The following is a 15,936-nucleotide window of genomic DNA, read 5'->3' as shown; positions in this document are numbered from 1 at the left end:
ACTACTGCATATTATATGCAAGAAGTTCATCAAACCGTTGCTAACAAACCATGCACTTGACATAACAGGCAAGAACACAGTTGCGAAGGTGTACAAGTAACTTCTTTCCCGAAAATTCTTGAAACTGCTGCAGTAAGAAACGATTTCCGCCGCCTTCATCGCACCGACGCATGCCATTTTCCTTCCAAGTGCGCACGTGTCTGTGATTTCAAGCGCAGTTATTTTAATATTCACATGTTGCTCGCCATGTCTGATACTCCCCTTGTTCCAGTTGTCATATCATCAACGCACGTGCTTGTCATTTGGAGAAATCCGGTCAGTCAGGCCTGCTGTGTTACTCCCGACGTCACTGTGCGCGTGTTCATCACACAGGAACCGAGTGAACTGTGTTTCTAGCGAAAAGAATAGAGAATAGGGGCATGGGTTTATTTGAAATTTGTCAACATTATACAAGGAGGTACCGTTCGGCGAAAGCTCGTCGGAAAAATGATTAGAAACAGCGCAGCTAGGCTGCCCTCCAAGATCTGCATGCTTCACCCGGTCGAAACATTTCTCGCAATGCTCCGCAGCAAGATTGTAACAGACGCGCGCTTCGCAAAGTTCTAAGAGCATTAGATATGAGGGTTGTGCCCCCTGCGGGCCAGCGACTCCCCAGGCAAGATACCGCGACGTCTCAGCTTCCATCCATTGAGCGCCATATGCAGTCCTCCTTTGCCACGGGTCACCTGGCTACAGTTGAGAGCTCAGGTAATTCCGGACTTCCTCCTGTCCTTATTCTATCTCATGGATTATTTCCCTTTTTGCTTGTCCGAAGTAGTTTATTTCTTGCCATTGGCAACAGTGCAATATATACGACCATGCATCATGCAGTGTAAATACTTATTTTGCGGCATTTCTAGCCACTTCAAGCACTTACTGCAATATGAATGTTTCGAACACGTTCCTTTTGTTGAAAACCGTCCAAAAGTAACTGGTTATGCAGCAGACAAAAGGTCCTAACGGCATGATAGAACGGCGTGACGCTTTTAGATTTCGAAATCGAAACTGGTGATCCTCTTTCAATATTATGTGGAAGTCAGCTCAAACTTCTTAATAATTTGCTGCACTCTGAGACATTCAAAACATGTTTTTTGTCGTTAATGAACTAAAAGTTTTTGCTCAAAGCCTGAAAAAAGGATGAAACAGCATGAACGGGCGCCCCGCATCACAGTCTCCCAGCCATTGAAACCGAAATTCAGAGTCAACTTTTAGCGCCGCCTAGCGGCCAGTATACGCAATGTTGAGGCGACGCTTCAGGAATGTTCCAAGCATGTCTTCAGGAGGCATTCGTCTGTAAATGTGAATGGGCGGTCAGTCGTGGTTCAGCCAAAGCAGCCAAAGTAAATCCGCCTTGGTTCAGCCATGAAAGCGAAGGCAGAGCCGCAACTGCCCAACGCCCGGAAGAGCTTCTGTTGCACTGTGTCTAGTTGCTGTTCGCGGGACGGGCAGCCTAAGCTGTTCACGTCTCAGAAGCTTCTAACACAGGTATGATAGACGAAGCGTCGTGCCGTTGGATTTTTTGTGCTTATTTATGTACGCCCGCAAGCGTAATCATGTTAAACAACAAAGCGGCATCTTTTGTGGCTTATTACGTATTGGCTTCCAAGGTACCGATTGGTGCTTACCTCAGGAAGACGAATCCTTTTTCCGGCTGAACCGCTGGCCTGTTAACACTCATATTTCACACATAAGTGTCATTTAGCCTCGAATTTTAGTATCAAGTTTCTGTAGAATAGTTTGTTTTCTGTATGGTTAGTCAGTGCCTGTCGTGTACGGCGATGGCGGTTTCTCGGCACACTGGGGAGCATACACTGTCGCTCGATCACCCGGGATACGGAACGGTTTTGCCATCAATCCGCTGCCGGTGCAAAGTAGCAGATGCAGGTTTTTCCGACTCTCGCGCCGTCAGTTACAGATTCCACCACCTTTACTCCCTCGCATAGGTAGGCGAACTCACTCATTAGCGGACTCACCCGGGCTCACTCACGCTCATTTCAGATCATGAGTCGTGAGTGAGTCCGGGCTCGCGTTCGGACCATGATCCGAGTCGTGAGTCCGGACTCACGTTCAGATCATGATCTGAGTCGTGAGTCCGAACTCGTATTCAGATCGTGATCTGTGTCATGAGTCCGGTCTCACATTCAGATATGATCTGAGTGATTGCGAGTACGGGCTCACATTCAGATAATATGAGTCTAGGTGAGTCCGGGGTCACATCAGATCTTTATCAGCCATGGTCAGTTTGGTCGAGTTTCCTGTGCACTCGTAATACTTAAGCTTCTAATCCAGATGATGATGCAAAGCAATTTCATTGTTTCTTGATATGTAATTTCTGTGGCTGTTGCAGTTTAGGTTATAAAAACACGAGCTTGGTCTCAGTGGATATTACCTGTGTCTAGCTGCAACGCGCTTGCTGTAGTTCTTTTGCTGTTTCTTAATTAGTTGCAAAAGGCATGCAGCGACCTCAGATCTTTGCGTCTCCTGAGGGGCAGCTACAGGCTTCTAGGCCTCTCAGGCAGGCCTCCCTACAGGCTAGCTGCAGTTAAGAGCTCATCGCATCACAGTGTTAGTTTTTTTTGCCTTTTACCCAGTCTGTTACCCATAGCACCATATTTTTGACCTTTAATTATTTCTTTTTATGCATACAATATCCCAAAACATACTCCGTCTGGACACACGGTCAGAAGGCTAGGCCGTATCTGGACGAAAGGAATTCATACATGCGAATGTCGAAACTAAATGCGCATTTCTTTTTTGTTTAATTATTCCGCGCCATACCATAGTAATGAAAATGCTAAAATTAGCCTTGAATTTACAGCGTGGCACGAAGTCCACCAAACGCTGAACCAAACGGAGAAAGACGACATGAAGACAAGCGCGGGCAAATATTTCTTGCAAACCATTTATTCGTTCACTTCTGTTCCTCAGTGACTGGCATATCTTTAAATTTTCATGGTAGGGCACAAAGTGGCCGAAAGAAGGAAAGGGATGATTGAAAGGTGCGGGACGGTCGATGGCAGGTTTTTTTTTTTCTTGGTAGGGATCGTTTGAATGTGCCAAGATTCGAGAAAGAGCCTTTTATGGTAATTTGCTACGGTCCCGAGGATGATGCTATCATAAAAGTTGGTTCCATGGTCTGAGTCCTTGGAATGCTCGGCTATCCGATTGTGCTCACTTGTAAAGACGCAAACGTCGTTTCTGTGTTGCTGCATGGACAAGTAGCTATTGAGTGCGCTCCAAATGAAAACCCTCCTTCGCAGACAAAATGTTCACAGTCTTGTTCGAGAAGAAAGTGGGTAGGTGCCTCTTTAGCTGTTCAAAAGGGGAGTTGTTTAAAGTACACAGGCGAGAAGCCCAGAAAGCTTTCCAGTGATTATCACTTTACGGGGGCCAGTGATATTCAACACACGTACCACGCCTTGCGAGAGATATCACAGCATTGTCGCGTGGAGCCCTCCTACCGCATGCTGGCGGCGTTGCTGTCCATGCCACCCTGAGCGCACCTCGCTTGCTAGAAGTCCCCGGAACAGGGTGATTGACTGTTTCACTAGAGGAAGACTGCAATACATGTGTCCTTTGAAGCTAGAGCATTACTTGTCTTGTGCAAAAACCGGGCCGTAGCCAGAAAGCCGTGGTAGAGATGCCACATGCGCGTGACGTCATCACCATTAATGTGACTTTCTCCTTCCGAGAAGGGCAAGACTACTTCACAATGGATGGAAACCGGTCTGGAGGCACCCTTCCTCCTGCCTGGGGTACAAAACCCCCTTACTCAGATAACAAAGCAGACCAAGCTCAAGCAAAGTTCTCTAGATGATGTTGGCTCAAGATGGGAGCGGCTGACCGCCTTCGCCGCATGGGCGAGATACCCCTGTCGCGCATGACTTGATGCACATGTAAACAGTGGCATGTTGCCTCCGCGAGATACACTAAGAAATACTATGCGCCCCTGTCATATTCATGTATTCATGTAAACATGGCTAGATATTACACAAAAGGGAAAGTACTTGCCGCCGCGGTGATTTGGCCTTCAATTGAATAGCTCGTGTCTACACCATCAGGCGGGACAGCAAAGCGTGGCTGGAGTCAGCAGTTGATTGCCGATTAAGTACACGACTAACGCAGCGAAACATGCGAAGTCAGCTGCTGCAGCGAAACAATGTTCACCTCCCAAGTGCCCGACAAAAACTCAGAGACAAGCAGTGCTCTTGCATTTATGCATCATAGGAATTCCTTAGGTGCCCGCGTAATTTTTCTGAACTAGGGGGCCTGTTTTCGGAGGCGAGCCTCGCCTGTCTCCTACCTGCAGATGTGTGCGAGCCGCACCGCTGCACAAATGTTTGTATGTCCGTGGTGAATCGGTGAAGCTTGGACCCATAGTGATTGGTGGGCTGATCACACCCTACTAGGCACAAGTGCAGATAAGAAAGAAAATGCAGAGGATGCAACCCTGACAATGAAACTAAACAATATACTCCAGATGGGATCCGTTAAGGAATAACAAGGAAGAAGGGTTGCAGAGGATAAAAACTGTATAATAGGAAAATTAGTTTGTAACAACTGTATATAGCAGTAACATAACAGTAACGTAGCAGTTCTAAAGTCCTTACGGGAGGCTCTCGCTGCTCTTGAGATGGGCGTATTATATGGTTCAAACACAAATACCCCCATTTAAAGGCTTGATAATAGGATTAATTCTGGAGCAAGGGTAGCACAGCATAGCGACAATAAAAATTAGACAATAAAGGAAAAATATTGAAACACCAAAAGCAGTGTTTATCTGTGTTCTAGAAGTTGACTAAATCGTCGGTGAATTCTAGAGCAAAAAACCATAAAAAGTACAAGTGCAGGTGCCATAGTTGCCACATATAAATGTTCTTTCATACTCGTAATATGGGCTGTTGAGCGTAAAGGAGATTCATCTGCCCGATGAGTGAGCTTATAGGCTTATAGGAATCGTGTAAGTCAAGGAGAGACTGGATGAGTCATGAGTTGAAATGGGCGAGTGAGCGTGAGTCAAGATGAGTTGTGAGACGAAATGAATGAGCCCAGATGAGTCGTGAGTCAAAATGAGTGAGTCCACATGAGTCGAAATGAGTGAGCTCAGATGAGTCGTGAGTCTGAGTGAGACGTGAGTCGCTATGAGTGGTTAATCCCGGATGTGTGGTGAGTCTGAGTGAGCTTAAGTGAGTTTTGATCATAAATGAGTTTGAGTTAGAGTGAGCCCAGGCCTCTGTGAGTGTGAGTTTGAGTGAGCTCGTAGGTTGACAAACTTTTTTTGAGTGAGACTGAGTGAGCATTTGTGATTTTGCCGAGGTATGCTCCCTCGTGCCTCCATTACTTGCAATTGGCCGAGACTGAATGGATCGTTCGTTTCATCTCTGAGGCCGCTCTTTGGATATTTGTGTTTTCTGGCTGTGCGCCTCTGCCTTGCGAGTGAATCAAGCTTGATATACCAGAATGCAGGCTTTGATGACAATTGTCTCGCATTCAGGAGATGCTGGGTTCTAACCCCAGTGCCGCCGGGTGCCCACCGGTTTTCTAATGAGTACAAGATTTACCCCGGCCTGGTGCTCGGCTTTTCTGGGGTGAGACGCTTGGGAAAAGGGTCTTCGACCAAACCGTTGCGATGTGAGCACAGACCAAACTGGGCTAAGATTGAATGAATCACCCGTGATGTGTTTTAATGAAAAGAGTACTAGCGACAGAAAACTGCTTCAGAAACTCATTGCTTCAGATAAAGTTTTCCTGTTCGTCATTAGCGTCATTGCAAGTGCATGTTAAAAGGGTGGTTAACTGAGCTAGTTGGTTCATGCTTCAGGGTGGGTGCAGCAGAATTGGTAGAGCCAGGAAGACAAGGTTCCATTCTTTGTCCTTGTTCTAGTTATGCTGCAACCACCCTGATGATTACGAGTGCCATGAGTAGTCTTTAGTGCAGTAAATTTCATTTGCGATACCAACTGTGCCCATTGTTACTCCCAGCAAACACTGTAAATGTTTACTCATACGCACAGATAAAGAGCACAAGCTGCACTAGTTGCAATGAGCGGTCGAATGTAAGTACATATGCTCAAGCGCTTGGACCTCATGGCGGTCATTACTTCTTGGATACCCATTTATTTATTTTCTTTTGGTGCTTCACTAACATTTTTTTTTCAGCATTTCATCAAGGTTCATGCTGAGAAGAAGTATTCATGTTCCAAATGCGGGAAAGGATTTGGAGCAGAGTGGCTTTCTAAACACCATGAGGCAACCTGTGGAACGTCTTGGCGTTGCTCTTGTGGAGCAAGCTACCAGAACAGGGAGGCCCTGCTGACTCATGCAAGGCGCCGCTCTCACACACTTCCATTTGAGCTGAAGCGAGGCGATGCATGCAAGTCAGTGTCAACTGTTAAACTGTCATATTTCTAAATGCCTGTTTAAAAGCATGCAATTCTTGGTCAGCGGACCCCATCCTTGATGTCCATTATATTCATTACTATTAGGGTGCCCTGAGTAATTGTTAGAAATGAAAAAAACTATCTTAATGACTAGTGGACACTTCTGCATCCAACATATTTAAGCTGTTGTCAGTGTATGACCTGTCACTGCATGCTAGTTCAAGGGGTTAAAACATGCTACAATTAGAGGTACAAAGTGAACAAGGGATGGGGAAGCCTCAGGGTGCTTGCCAACATTTCATGAAGAGGAGTCTTCGTGTAGGCAAAGTGTTTATCATTGGCAGGGTATAAATAGGGTCTTCACTTCATGGAGGAGGGCCTTCCTTCTCAGAGTGCAGACCCTATTTAATCCCCGCCAGGGATGAACGCTTTGCCTAGAGAAAGGCAAGTCCTCTTGTCGAAACATTGGCCTTCCTTCTTGGAATGAAAAACCTATTTAAACATCGACAGTGATGAACGCTTTGCCCAGACAAAGGCAAATCCTCTTGTCGAAACGTTGGCACGCACCCCGACGCTTTACCCTCCCGTGTTCACTTTGTGAGTGTCAAGGAACCATCTGCCTACCCCCTCTCTGCCATAAACTACATTTAGAGATGTCATTTTGAACTCTACTAAGTAGATGATTTGCTACACTTTATGTGCCATACTTGTAGCACATTGCTTTCTGTTGCTCATTGCCTTTAGTGTGTGCACAGAGGTTTGCTAGACCTCTGGAAAAAAATAAAATTTGATGCATTTGCTTTCAAAAGTGACATTCATGCCTATTTACACCTGCTTATTCAATAGCTGTGCTTTGTAGCTGTATCTCCTATGACTAAGATACTGGACTTCAGAGGTTGCTTGTTGATACAATGTAATCTTGGTCATTTCAGCTCACTTAAGTCCAGCTTCTGGTTCATTTGAATGGGTGCTTTGGTCCCGTTGGCATCACGTGTACGAAAACATTTTCTTTACTTAGTAGAACTCCACTTAATGGAAATAAATTTTCAGTTTTCAGCTTCAGCTTATCCTGAGTTGACTGTATTACATATTTGTTTGACTGACTGGTTTCTGAAAGTGGAAAGAATTATGGATGTCATCATAATGACATGCTGTAAACGCTGTTTTGGTACAGCAAACCAGGCTTTTTAAAAAGTGTAGACAGTAACTCTAGTGCAAAGAGTATTGAAAGAGAAAAACCTTGGTAAAGTTCTTTTTATATTTCTCTGCAAATTGTGCCTCACTGTCATTTTCATCAGGACAGGAAGAATGAAAATAGGTATAGTAAGTGGTGACTAGGCCTTGGAACACCTTTTCTTTTGAATATAATAGACACCTTGAAAAAAAGGCTTCTCTCAGAAGCATCATTCCAAACATGTTTCTAAAAGGCCATGAAATGGTGTGGTTCCCTTGCATGTTAAATACTTGTTGCTTTCTTAATTTGACAGTTGAGTAAACTGATTTTTATGTTAATGTCTGCTTGAAGTAATATGAATCACTTGCAGTATCATTCTGGAGAAATTTTCACATGATTGTTTTTTTTCTTTTTCTGCTGCAGGCATAAAGCTAAATTTTATGGATTTTCTTGTTTGTTCTAGTGAATCAACCCCTGAGCCCTTTCGTAGTGAACCCTATGTCTATATAGTTTATTCTCATAATTCACAGTCTTTGCCTTCGTAGCCTTGCTGTGTGCATAATGTGTCTGCTAGCCCAACCTTGTAGGTGAGGTCAAATGGGCACTTGCCTTCAGGTTTCACCTCGCACACCTTCCAGGATGCTTGATATCTGCAAATAAAAATTAATATTGTTATTATTACCAGTATTATTGCTACTACTACTATTAAGGCGCCGTGGTGGCTCGGTGGTTATGGCGCTCAGCTACTGACCCGAAAGACGTGGGTTTGCTCCCGGCCGCGGTAGTCGAATTTCGATCGAGGCAAAATTCTGTGCGATGTCAGAGCACATTAAAGAATACCAGGTGGTCGAAATTTCCGGAGCCCTTCACTACGGTGCCCGTGATAGCCTGAGTCGCTTTGGGACTTTATACCACCATAAACGAAACTACTACTACTGCTATTGGTAGTAACACTTTCCTGTGCATACACTGTGTCTAGTGTGATAGTGCATTTTCTGGGGGCTGTTTTTGAGGTTGACATGTTACAGCAGTTTTTATCATCTTTTCCAGACGCAGACAGCCTTCCAGGCAGTCGTTGCAACCAATCATTGTGCCAGTGGCAACGCAGGTTATCATTGTCATCCAGAGTCCAAGGGAAAGGAGCAGTGATTCAAAGGACAATCTTGCACAGAGCCAAACAAAGGTGCCGTCGCAATGGCGAAGCATCATTCCTAAGGCAAGCCCTGTAGGTGACCTATCTTCCCATGGACTAGACACCCCCTCAAGCAGTCTGGCTATTGAGAAAGTGCATCAAAGCTCCCAGACTAATGTGTCATGCAAATGCAGGCATACCAAGGATTCATGCATTCAAGCTTGCAGTATGGAAGGTTCTACTAAGGATGCATCAGAACTTGTAAACCTTCCACTCAAGGCGAGCAAACGCTCTAGAGCCATGAAGACAGCGGTGCACACGCAAACCTACGAGTCTGGTGTTCACCACACTGGCATCCAGCCATTGTTATCCAAAGGAGTGAGCAAGAAAGCACGACATCGCTGCAGCATCCAAACGCAAACAATTGAGAGTGCTGTGGACAGAGCCCAAAAGGCACGTGCTAAGCGTAATATCGCTAGACCGGAGCCACGAAAACTGGACAAGGAAATAGCAACAAATGAACTGTGGAGTGACCTTGACCAGATACTGTTCAATGGTTGTGCAACACCCTACAAGGAGTGGATGGACATTTTCTCCAGGAGTTCTTCAGCCACACAGACACTTGACTCTGATGCCCTCCTGAAAGACCTCTGTAATCCTTACCCGTCTTCCTGCTCCCTCTTTTTAGATGGGCCAAGGGGAAGCTTTTCTCAAATAGGCCTTCCAGCAGTTCCACTTGAGCAAGGATTAGATGTGATTTCTCCAAAGCCAGGTATGTTGCCTATCTTAGCTCCCATTTGTGAGCCTGGGGTGGCTGGAAGCTTGGAGGATAGTTTGCATGATGTTGGGCATATTTTGTCATCCGAGACGCAAACAGATTACCTATTTGATAGCCTTCTCATAGAAAACATGCAGCAAACAGCAGCCCAGACTGACTTTCCATCTTGTTCACACAATGAAACCCAAACTAATGAAGACGTGTCTTTTGAGGGCACTGATGTCTTGCACATGGAAACTCAGACATCTGGGTTTTTGTTTTGTGATTTTGAGAGTGTAGATATTGAGACACAGACACCATGGGATCACCTTGATTTCAGTTTGGATGACCTTGTTGTGGAACCAGATTTTACCATGAAAAAAGACGCAGAATCTCAGATAGGAGACTACCAGCTTGTGTGCCCGTGGCACTGCCTGAGACCAGGTGTAGAAAATTCTAAGGGCTGTAACAACATGCAGACACAAACTAGTGGATCAATTTAAATTATTAATTTATGTTGTGTTCAGTTTGTTGTAATGGTAACCTTGGTTTCTATTTTCTTACTCATTAGGAAGGTACTTGGCAGCAGAACTTGGCAGCTTTGTAGACCTAGTTCATTCATATTACTTGAAGTAGAGGTCATGTGGACTTTTTTCCACCGACATAGTCTGACGAGCATTCATTCCAAGCTCACAGTGCTTTCAGCAGTCAAAATGTACACCTTAATTGGGACTGCATTAAGCAGAAAACAGAATTGTGCACATTTCCTTAGTGGGACATTTCACAAAATGGATAGCAGTTATATGCGCTTCGATCAGCGGTTTACAGCTTTGGAAATAGCCGAGAAGGCCCAAGTATAATAGCGTTTCGATGTTTTGCTACCTCTTGTATTGGTGCCAACCTGGTCGGTGTTCTAAATGAATGTAGGTCCAGTGCCAGTGATGTCCAACGTCCGTCGAATACATGTGTGTGCACTTTTTCAAGAGGCCGCCGGGCCCGCCGCGGTGGCTCAGTGGTTAGGGCGCTCGACTACTGATCCGGAGTTCCCGGGTTCGAACCCGACCGCGGCGGCTGCGTTTTTATGGAGGAAAAACGCTAAGGCGCCCGTGTGCTGTGCGATGTCAGTGCACGTTAAAGATCCCCAGGTGGTCGAAATTATTCCGGAGCCCTCCACTACGGCACCTCTCTCTTCCTTTCTTCTTTCACTCCCTCCTTTACCCTTCCCTTACGGCGTGGTTCAGGTGTCCAACGATATATGAGACAGATACTGCGCCATTTCCTTTCCCTCCAAAAACCAATTATTATTAAGAGGCCGCCGCGGTGGCTGAGTGGTTGTGACGCTCGGCTGCCGGCCCGAAAGACGCGGGTTCGATCCCGGCCACGGCGACTGAATTTCGATAGAGGCGAAATTCCAGAGGCCCATGTGCTGTGCGATGTCAGTGCACGTAAAAGAACCCCAGGTGGTCGAAATTTCTGGAGCCCTTCACTATAGCATCCCTCATAGCCGAGTCGCCTTGGGACGTTAAACCCCCATATACCAAACATTTTCATCAAGAAACAGATTGTGTGTATGAAAAATCTGTTGATCGTGGAACACAATAAATCCAAAGGGTTGCCAGTGAAGCGTGATATTCACCATTAGCTGTGGGATGCTATCTCTTTTCTTGTTGCCACTAATGTCTCAACCTTGGCTATGCGGAGTGTTTTTCATTTGACAGTCTCATAACACGTGTGGGTTTCTTGAATGGAAATGCATGTGCAGCAGCTTTTACCTGCAGGTAAGAAGTTTCCGGATTTCCTAAACTCTTGTATTTCCTGTTTAACATTGAATCCTCGGAAGTTAAGGTCATGTTTAATTTACTGTCGAACCCACAAAGAAAACTGCGAAATATTTCAATATAGAACTGGATATCTAAAAGAACCGCGAAGCTTATCTGTAGCCTAAAAGCAAGAATACATTAGCCACAGCAAATCATAAGACGTCTAATTCTGTTACCAGTACACTATAAATAGGATAGTCTCCTTAGTATTTCGGTACAGTTGGTTTGCACAATGCTTTGGGCAGCTTTGTAATACCTTGCTGATTCATATTACTTCAAGTATTGGTCATGTGGACTTCTTATTTTTTTTTCCACCCACATAATCTGACATGAGCATTCATTCCAAGCTCGCAGTGCCTTCAGCAGTCAAAATGCACACCTTAATTGGGACTGCATTAAGCAGAAAACAGAATTTCGCACATTCCCTTCGTGGTACATTTCACAAAATGGATGGAACTCGTATGCGATGTGGCATGAAAAATGAGTATGCGACCAAAGGACACCCTTAAGCTCACACTATGTTCACCTCGCTCTCATTTCGGCGCTAGAACTGCCAGAAAATGCCCAAGATCGCACAGACAACCCGTGTACACGGGCGGAAAGTGATTGAAAAGTGTTGCTGGGAGAAGCTGCGTTTGCAGGGACACGGCGTGTGGTTCGTTGGATATATTGAAAGTTTTGCTGAACGCGAATTCGATAAACTTGAACAGTCCTATACTTTTGCATAGGATTTTCAAGGGGTGGTCTGACTGTTCGATATAACAATTAATTTGATATATACGGACTGGACTACTTTTGATTGCGAGACCATTGCTAAATGAAATTGGTCAAAAGCCTGAAGAAAGCAAACAGTTTTTGGCTTTAATGTAATGCATTGTAAAATCTTGTAAGAATTTTTTCTGTTTCCTCCTTGAGGGGAGAGCTGCCGGATCACTGGAAGGTGGCTCGCATTGTTCCTATATTCAAAAAGGGATCGCTTAAAATTACAAAATTATTGCCCTATTTCTTTGACCTCACAATGCTGCAAACTCTTGGAGCACATTGTGGCCAACTGTATCAAAGAATTCCGGGCTGCAAACAATGTGCTCACGGAGTTCCAACATGGCTTCAGGAAGGGTTATTCCACTATAACACAGTTGGTATCAGTGATTCATTCTTTTGCTTCATCCGTTGACAATAACGCCAAATGGATGTAATGTTTTTAGACTTCACTAAAGTGTTCAGTAAGGTTCCTTGCGACAAATTAATGAATAAACTTAAAATTATTGGCATACCTGATATTTTTGCAAACTGGGTTATTGCGTACCTGACCAAACGGACTCAATACGTCACAATAGGTGAACATAACTCGGCCACTCTTCCAGTCATGTCAGGGGTATCGCAAGGTAGTGTTTTGGGCCCCCTGCTCTTCCTACTGTACATTAATGACATCGAATATCATATCTCCTGGTGTGTAAATTAGGCTTTTTGCTCATGATTGTGTACTGTATAATGATAGAACCTGTCCACATGACCAGACTGTCCTTAAAAGAGACCTAAACAGCATATTGAAGTGGTGCAGTGAATGGGGGATGCTTCTCAACGCTGAAAAATCAGTATGTCTTCGTATCACTCATAAAAAAAGCCCACTTTTTTCTTATACATTAGGTTCTTCTCTGCTACGCGAAGTTATCAACTACAAATATTTGGGCGTTACCCTGACACCAACATTGTCGTGGAACACACATATTAATATTTGTTCTGCTTTCCGCAAACTGAGCTTTTTGAGACACAAACTAAAAACGCCCCTAGTAATTTGAAATTACTCTGTTACTTGTTCGACCAAAGCTCGAGTCTGCGTGTATTTCATGGGATCCTCACACTAAGTCAAATATCAGTCACCTTGAAAGAGTGCAAAGAAAGGCAGTTAGGTTTATATTTAATAAATTCGCATGGCTTCACTCTTTCTCTAAAATTATGGCAGACAATTGTATAGCTACCCTTGAATATGTAGAAAGGAGTTGAGACTTGAATTCCTTTCCCTCCTTAACAACAAACTTCAAATGAATAAATCACCTTATATAACGCATCATCCTGACTCACACCCTGTTATGCTCGAACTCATACATTAAAAAAAATTTTTTCCTCGGACAATATCGGACTGGAACCATGGTTTACTGGCTACAGTGGGAATAATAATTGTATAAATGTGTACTTGTTTGTTCCTGTTTTGTTCTATAGGTTTTTTTTTGTTTTCAACTAATTTTCAGCCGAGTGGCCGCGTTTCGATGGAGGCGAAACGCAACGGGCGCCCGTGTGCTGTGCGATGTCAGTGCACGTTAAAGATCCCCAGGTGGTAGAAATTAACCAAAGACCTCCACTAAGGCACCTGTTTCCCTCTTTTTTTTTTCATTCCCTCAAAGATCCCTGCCCTTACGGTGCGGTTAGCGTGTCCGCCGACATATGTGAGACAGTTTCTGCGTGATTTCCTTTCCTCAAAACCAATTCAGTTTTTGAAGCGCAAAAGGCGCCTATGGGCTGTCTGGTGTCACGTTAGATACTTTTTTTTTTATTCGAAAAGTGGGCCATGAGGCATAAGGTGAAAAAAGAGGAAGGAATGAGGACCCGTTGCGCTGAGGTAGTCGCAGAGGTGTCTGATGAAACGATTGTTCATAGTCCACTGCACATGGTCACGTTCGCGGCCGCAGGCCCACCTCCCTGAGGAGCCGTTTTCTAATAGCAGCCGTCGCTGGGCACGTCCACAAGTGGCGTACATCACAAATGTCTGGTGCAGCGCTACAGTAAGGGCACCTGTCAGTTGCTAGCAGATCTTTTGCACGCCCCTGCCCGAATCCGGCGCACGGATACCTCCTCACGCCGAGTAAGACTGTGGGGGAGAGGGTGCGAACATCGAGGAATTAGAGCGTGTGTTCGCTTGCGCAGAACTTCGGAATCGGAAACATGGGACAGAAACGGATCTGGGGGAAGACGGGAAGGTGGCGGGTCGTCTGATGTGTGGAGATGAGTCGTAGCATCCGCTTGAATGTTATGTGGATCCTGAGCATGGCCGCGAATCCAGTGTATGCGCACAGGACATGGATACTTTGCGCAGAGCACGTGAATTGATTGTGAAATCTGGACTGTGCGACGAACAGCCTTAAGCTGTTTAAGGGCGGCGCGGGAGTCGGTGTAGATATGAAATGTACTGAATTTTGGAACGAGCGGAAGGGAAGCAATGACATTTTAAATGGCTTGAAGTTCCAATGCCAGGGGAGGAGTGCACGTATTCGCGGTATACATCGCGCGAGAGTTGAGATGCGGAGATGGACTATGCAGATCAGTAACTCTCCTCTCTGCAGTATGTGATGCATCCGTGTACAATATGCACCCTTCAGGCAGGTACGCGGCTGATACCGACGGAGAAACATTGGGGCGATTGTCTGTGAGCTGGCAATATGACCACGGAGGAAGTGTCTTTAAACGTGACTGTTTTCGAGCTCTGTTTGCCACCCGTTGGTCGATGAGTTAACTGAGTGTATTAAGTTGGGCTAACTCCTGTAGCACAGGTATGGGTGTTAAACGAGGCAGATATGTTATGGCGCGCATAGCCTCACGATTGATAGCTTCAAGAAAGTCCCACTGTCTGCGGGCGAGACGTTGAAATTGTGCCTGATATACTATCCGTGGCTGAAGGATAGAGCGCACAAGCTGGCGGGCCGTATGAGCACGTGCGCCACCAGAGCGCATAGCTATGCGACGAATCAGACAGTAGCGTGAGCCGATTTACGGGTGGCTGTCAGCCACGGGGTGCCAGTCCCAGATGTATGGAGGAGAAGACCAAGAATGCGAACAGATTCTACCTGAGGAATCGGAGAATTATGTATCGTAAAATTTAAAGGGGGAGCTTTCCGTAAGCCGGCTTTATTTCCAATGCGAATGAAACATGATTTAGTAGGAGAGAGTTAGACCCAGGGGTGGGAGGCGAGATGTCAATACATCCAGCGCGTGCTGAAGGACCGACTGATGGATTGACGCATCCTGATGGCAGCGCCACAGGGTTATATGGTCAGCATACGCAAGCACACGGATAGAAGGTATGGTCTCTAGAGCTCGAACAAGAGGCATAAAAGCCACATTAAATAATGTGGGGCGAGAACGGAGCCCTGGGGCACTCCTCTATTGGAAGTGAAGTTACCAAAGGGCTTTCCGTGGACACGCACACTGAAGGTTCGACTTGCTAAAAAGGCGTGAATGGAGAGGAGGAACCGGTGAGGGAGACCAAGAGTTTGAAGGGAGCCAAGAATGGGAGAGTGAAGGATGTTATCATATGCCTTTGTTATGTCTGTAGCGATCACGGTTATTACAAGGTGACTCCGTGGAGAGTGGTCAAGCACGTCAGCAGCCAAAAGAGCAAGCTAGGCCGTCCTCTGTTCCAGTTAGTGGGTGGAAACCGATTTGGGAATCTGGATAACAATCATGGGGTTCCAGCCGCCACGACAGGCATGCGGCGAGAATGTTTTTATAAAGCTTACAGATGGTAGGCGTAAGGGAAATGGGACGAAGGGCCGATAGAGATACTGTAGGCTGACCTGACTTGGGTATTGGGACCACAATAGAATGCTTCCAGTCTCCCGGCATGACGCCAGAATGCCACA

General features: G+C 45.5%; 1 protein-coding gene across 2 annotated transcripts; it reads left to right on the top strand.

The window, feature by feature from the left end:
* The first annotated feature begins 1,316 nt into the window (after window positions 1-1,316).
* On the top strand, window positions 1,317-11,100 carry Asciz (ASCIZ zinc finger protein). 2 transcript variants are annotated; one of them, XM_077646218.1, is made up of 4 exons: window positions 1,317-1,524; window positions 6,199-6,416; window positions 7,352-7,412; window positions 8,644-8,776. In XM_077646218.1, exons 1-3 carry the CDS (start codon window positions 1,402-1,404, stop codon window positions 7,380-7,382), a joined length of 372 nt encoding a protein of 123 aa, XP_077502344.1. In that variant the 5' UTR covers window positions 1,317-1,401; the 3' UTR covers window positions 7,383-7,412; window positions 8,644-8,776. The 2 variants fall into 2 exon arrangements, with proteins under 2 accessions (XP_077502344.1, XP_077502343.1); XM_077646217.1 differs by lacking the exon at window positions 7,352-7,412 and having other exon boundaries at window positions 8,644-11,100.
* The last annotated feature ends 4,836 nt before the right edge of the window (window positions 11,101-15,936 follow it).

The sequence above is a fragment of the Amblyomma americanum genome, chromosome 1 (assembly GCF_052857255.1).
Source record: "Amblyomma americanum isolate KBUSLIRL-KWMA chromosome 1, ASM5285725v1, whole genome shotgun sequence".
In the NCBI taxonomy this organism is placed as follows: Eukaryota; Metazoa; Arthropoda; class Arachnida; order Ixodida; family Ixodidae; genus Amblyomma; species Amblyomma americanum.
The sequence above is the reverse complement of the archived record's forward strand: the minus strand, read 5'-3'. Positions and strand labels throughout refer to the sequence as shown.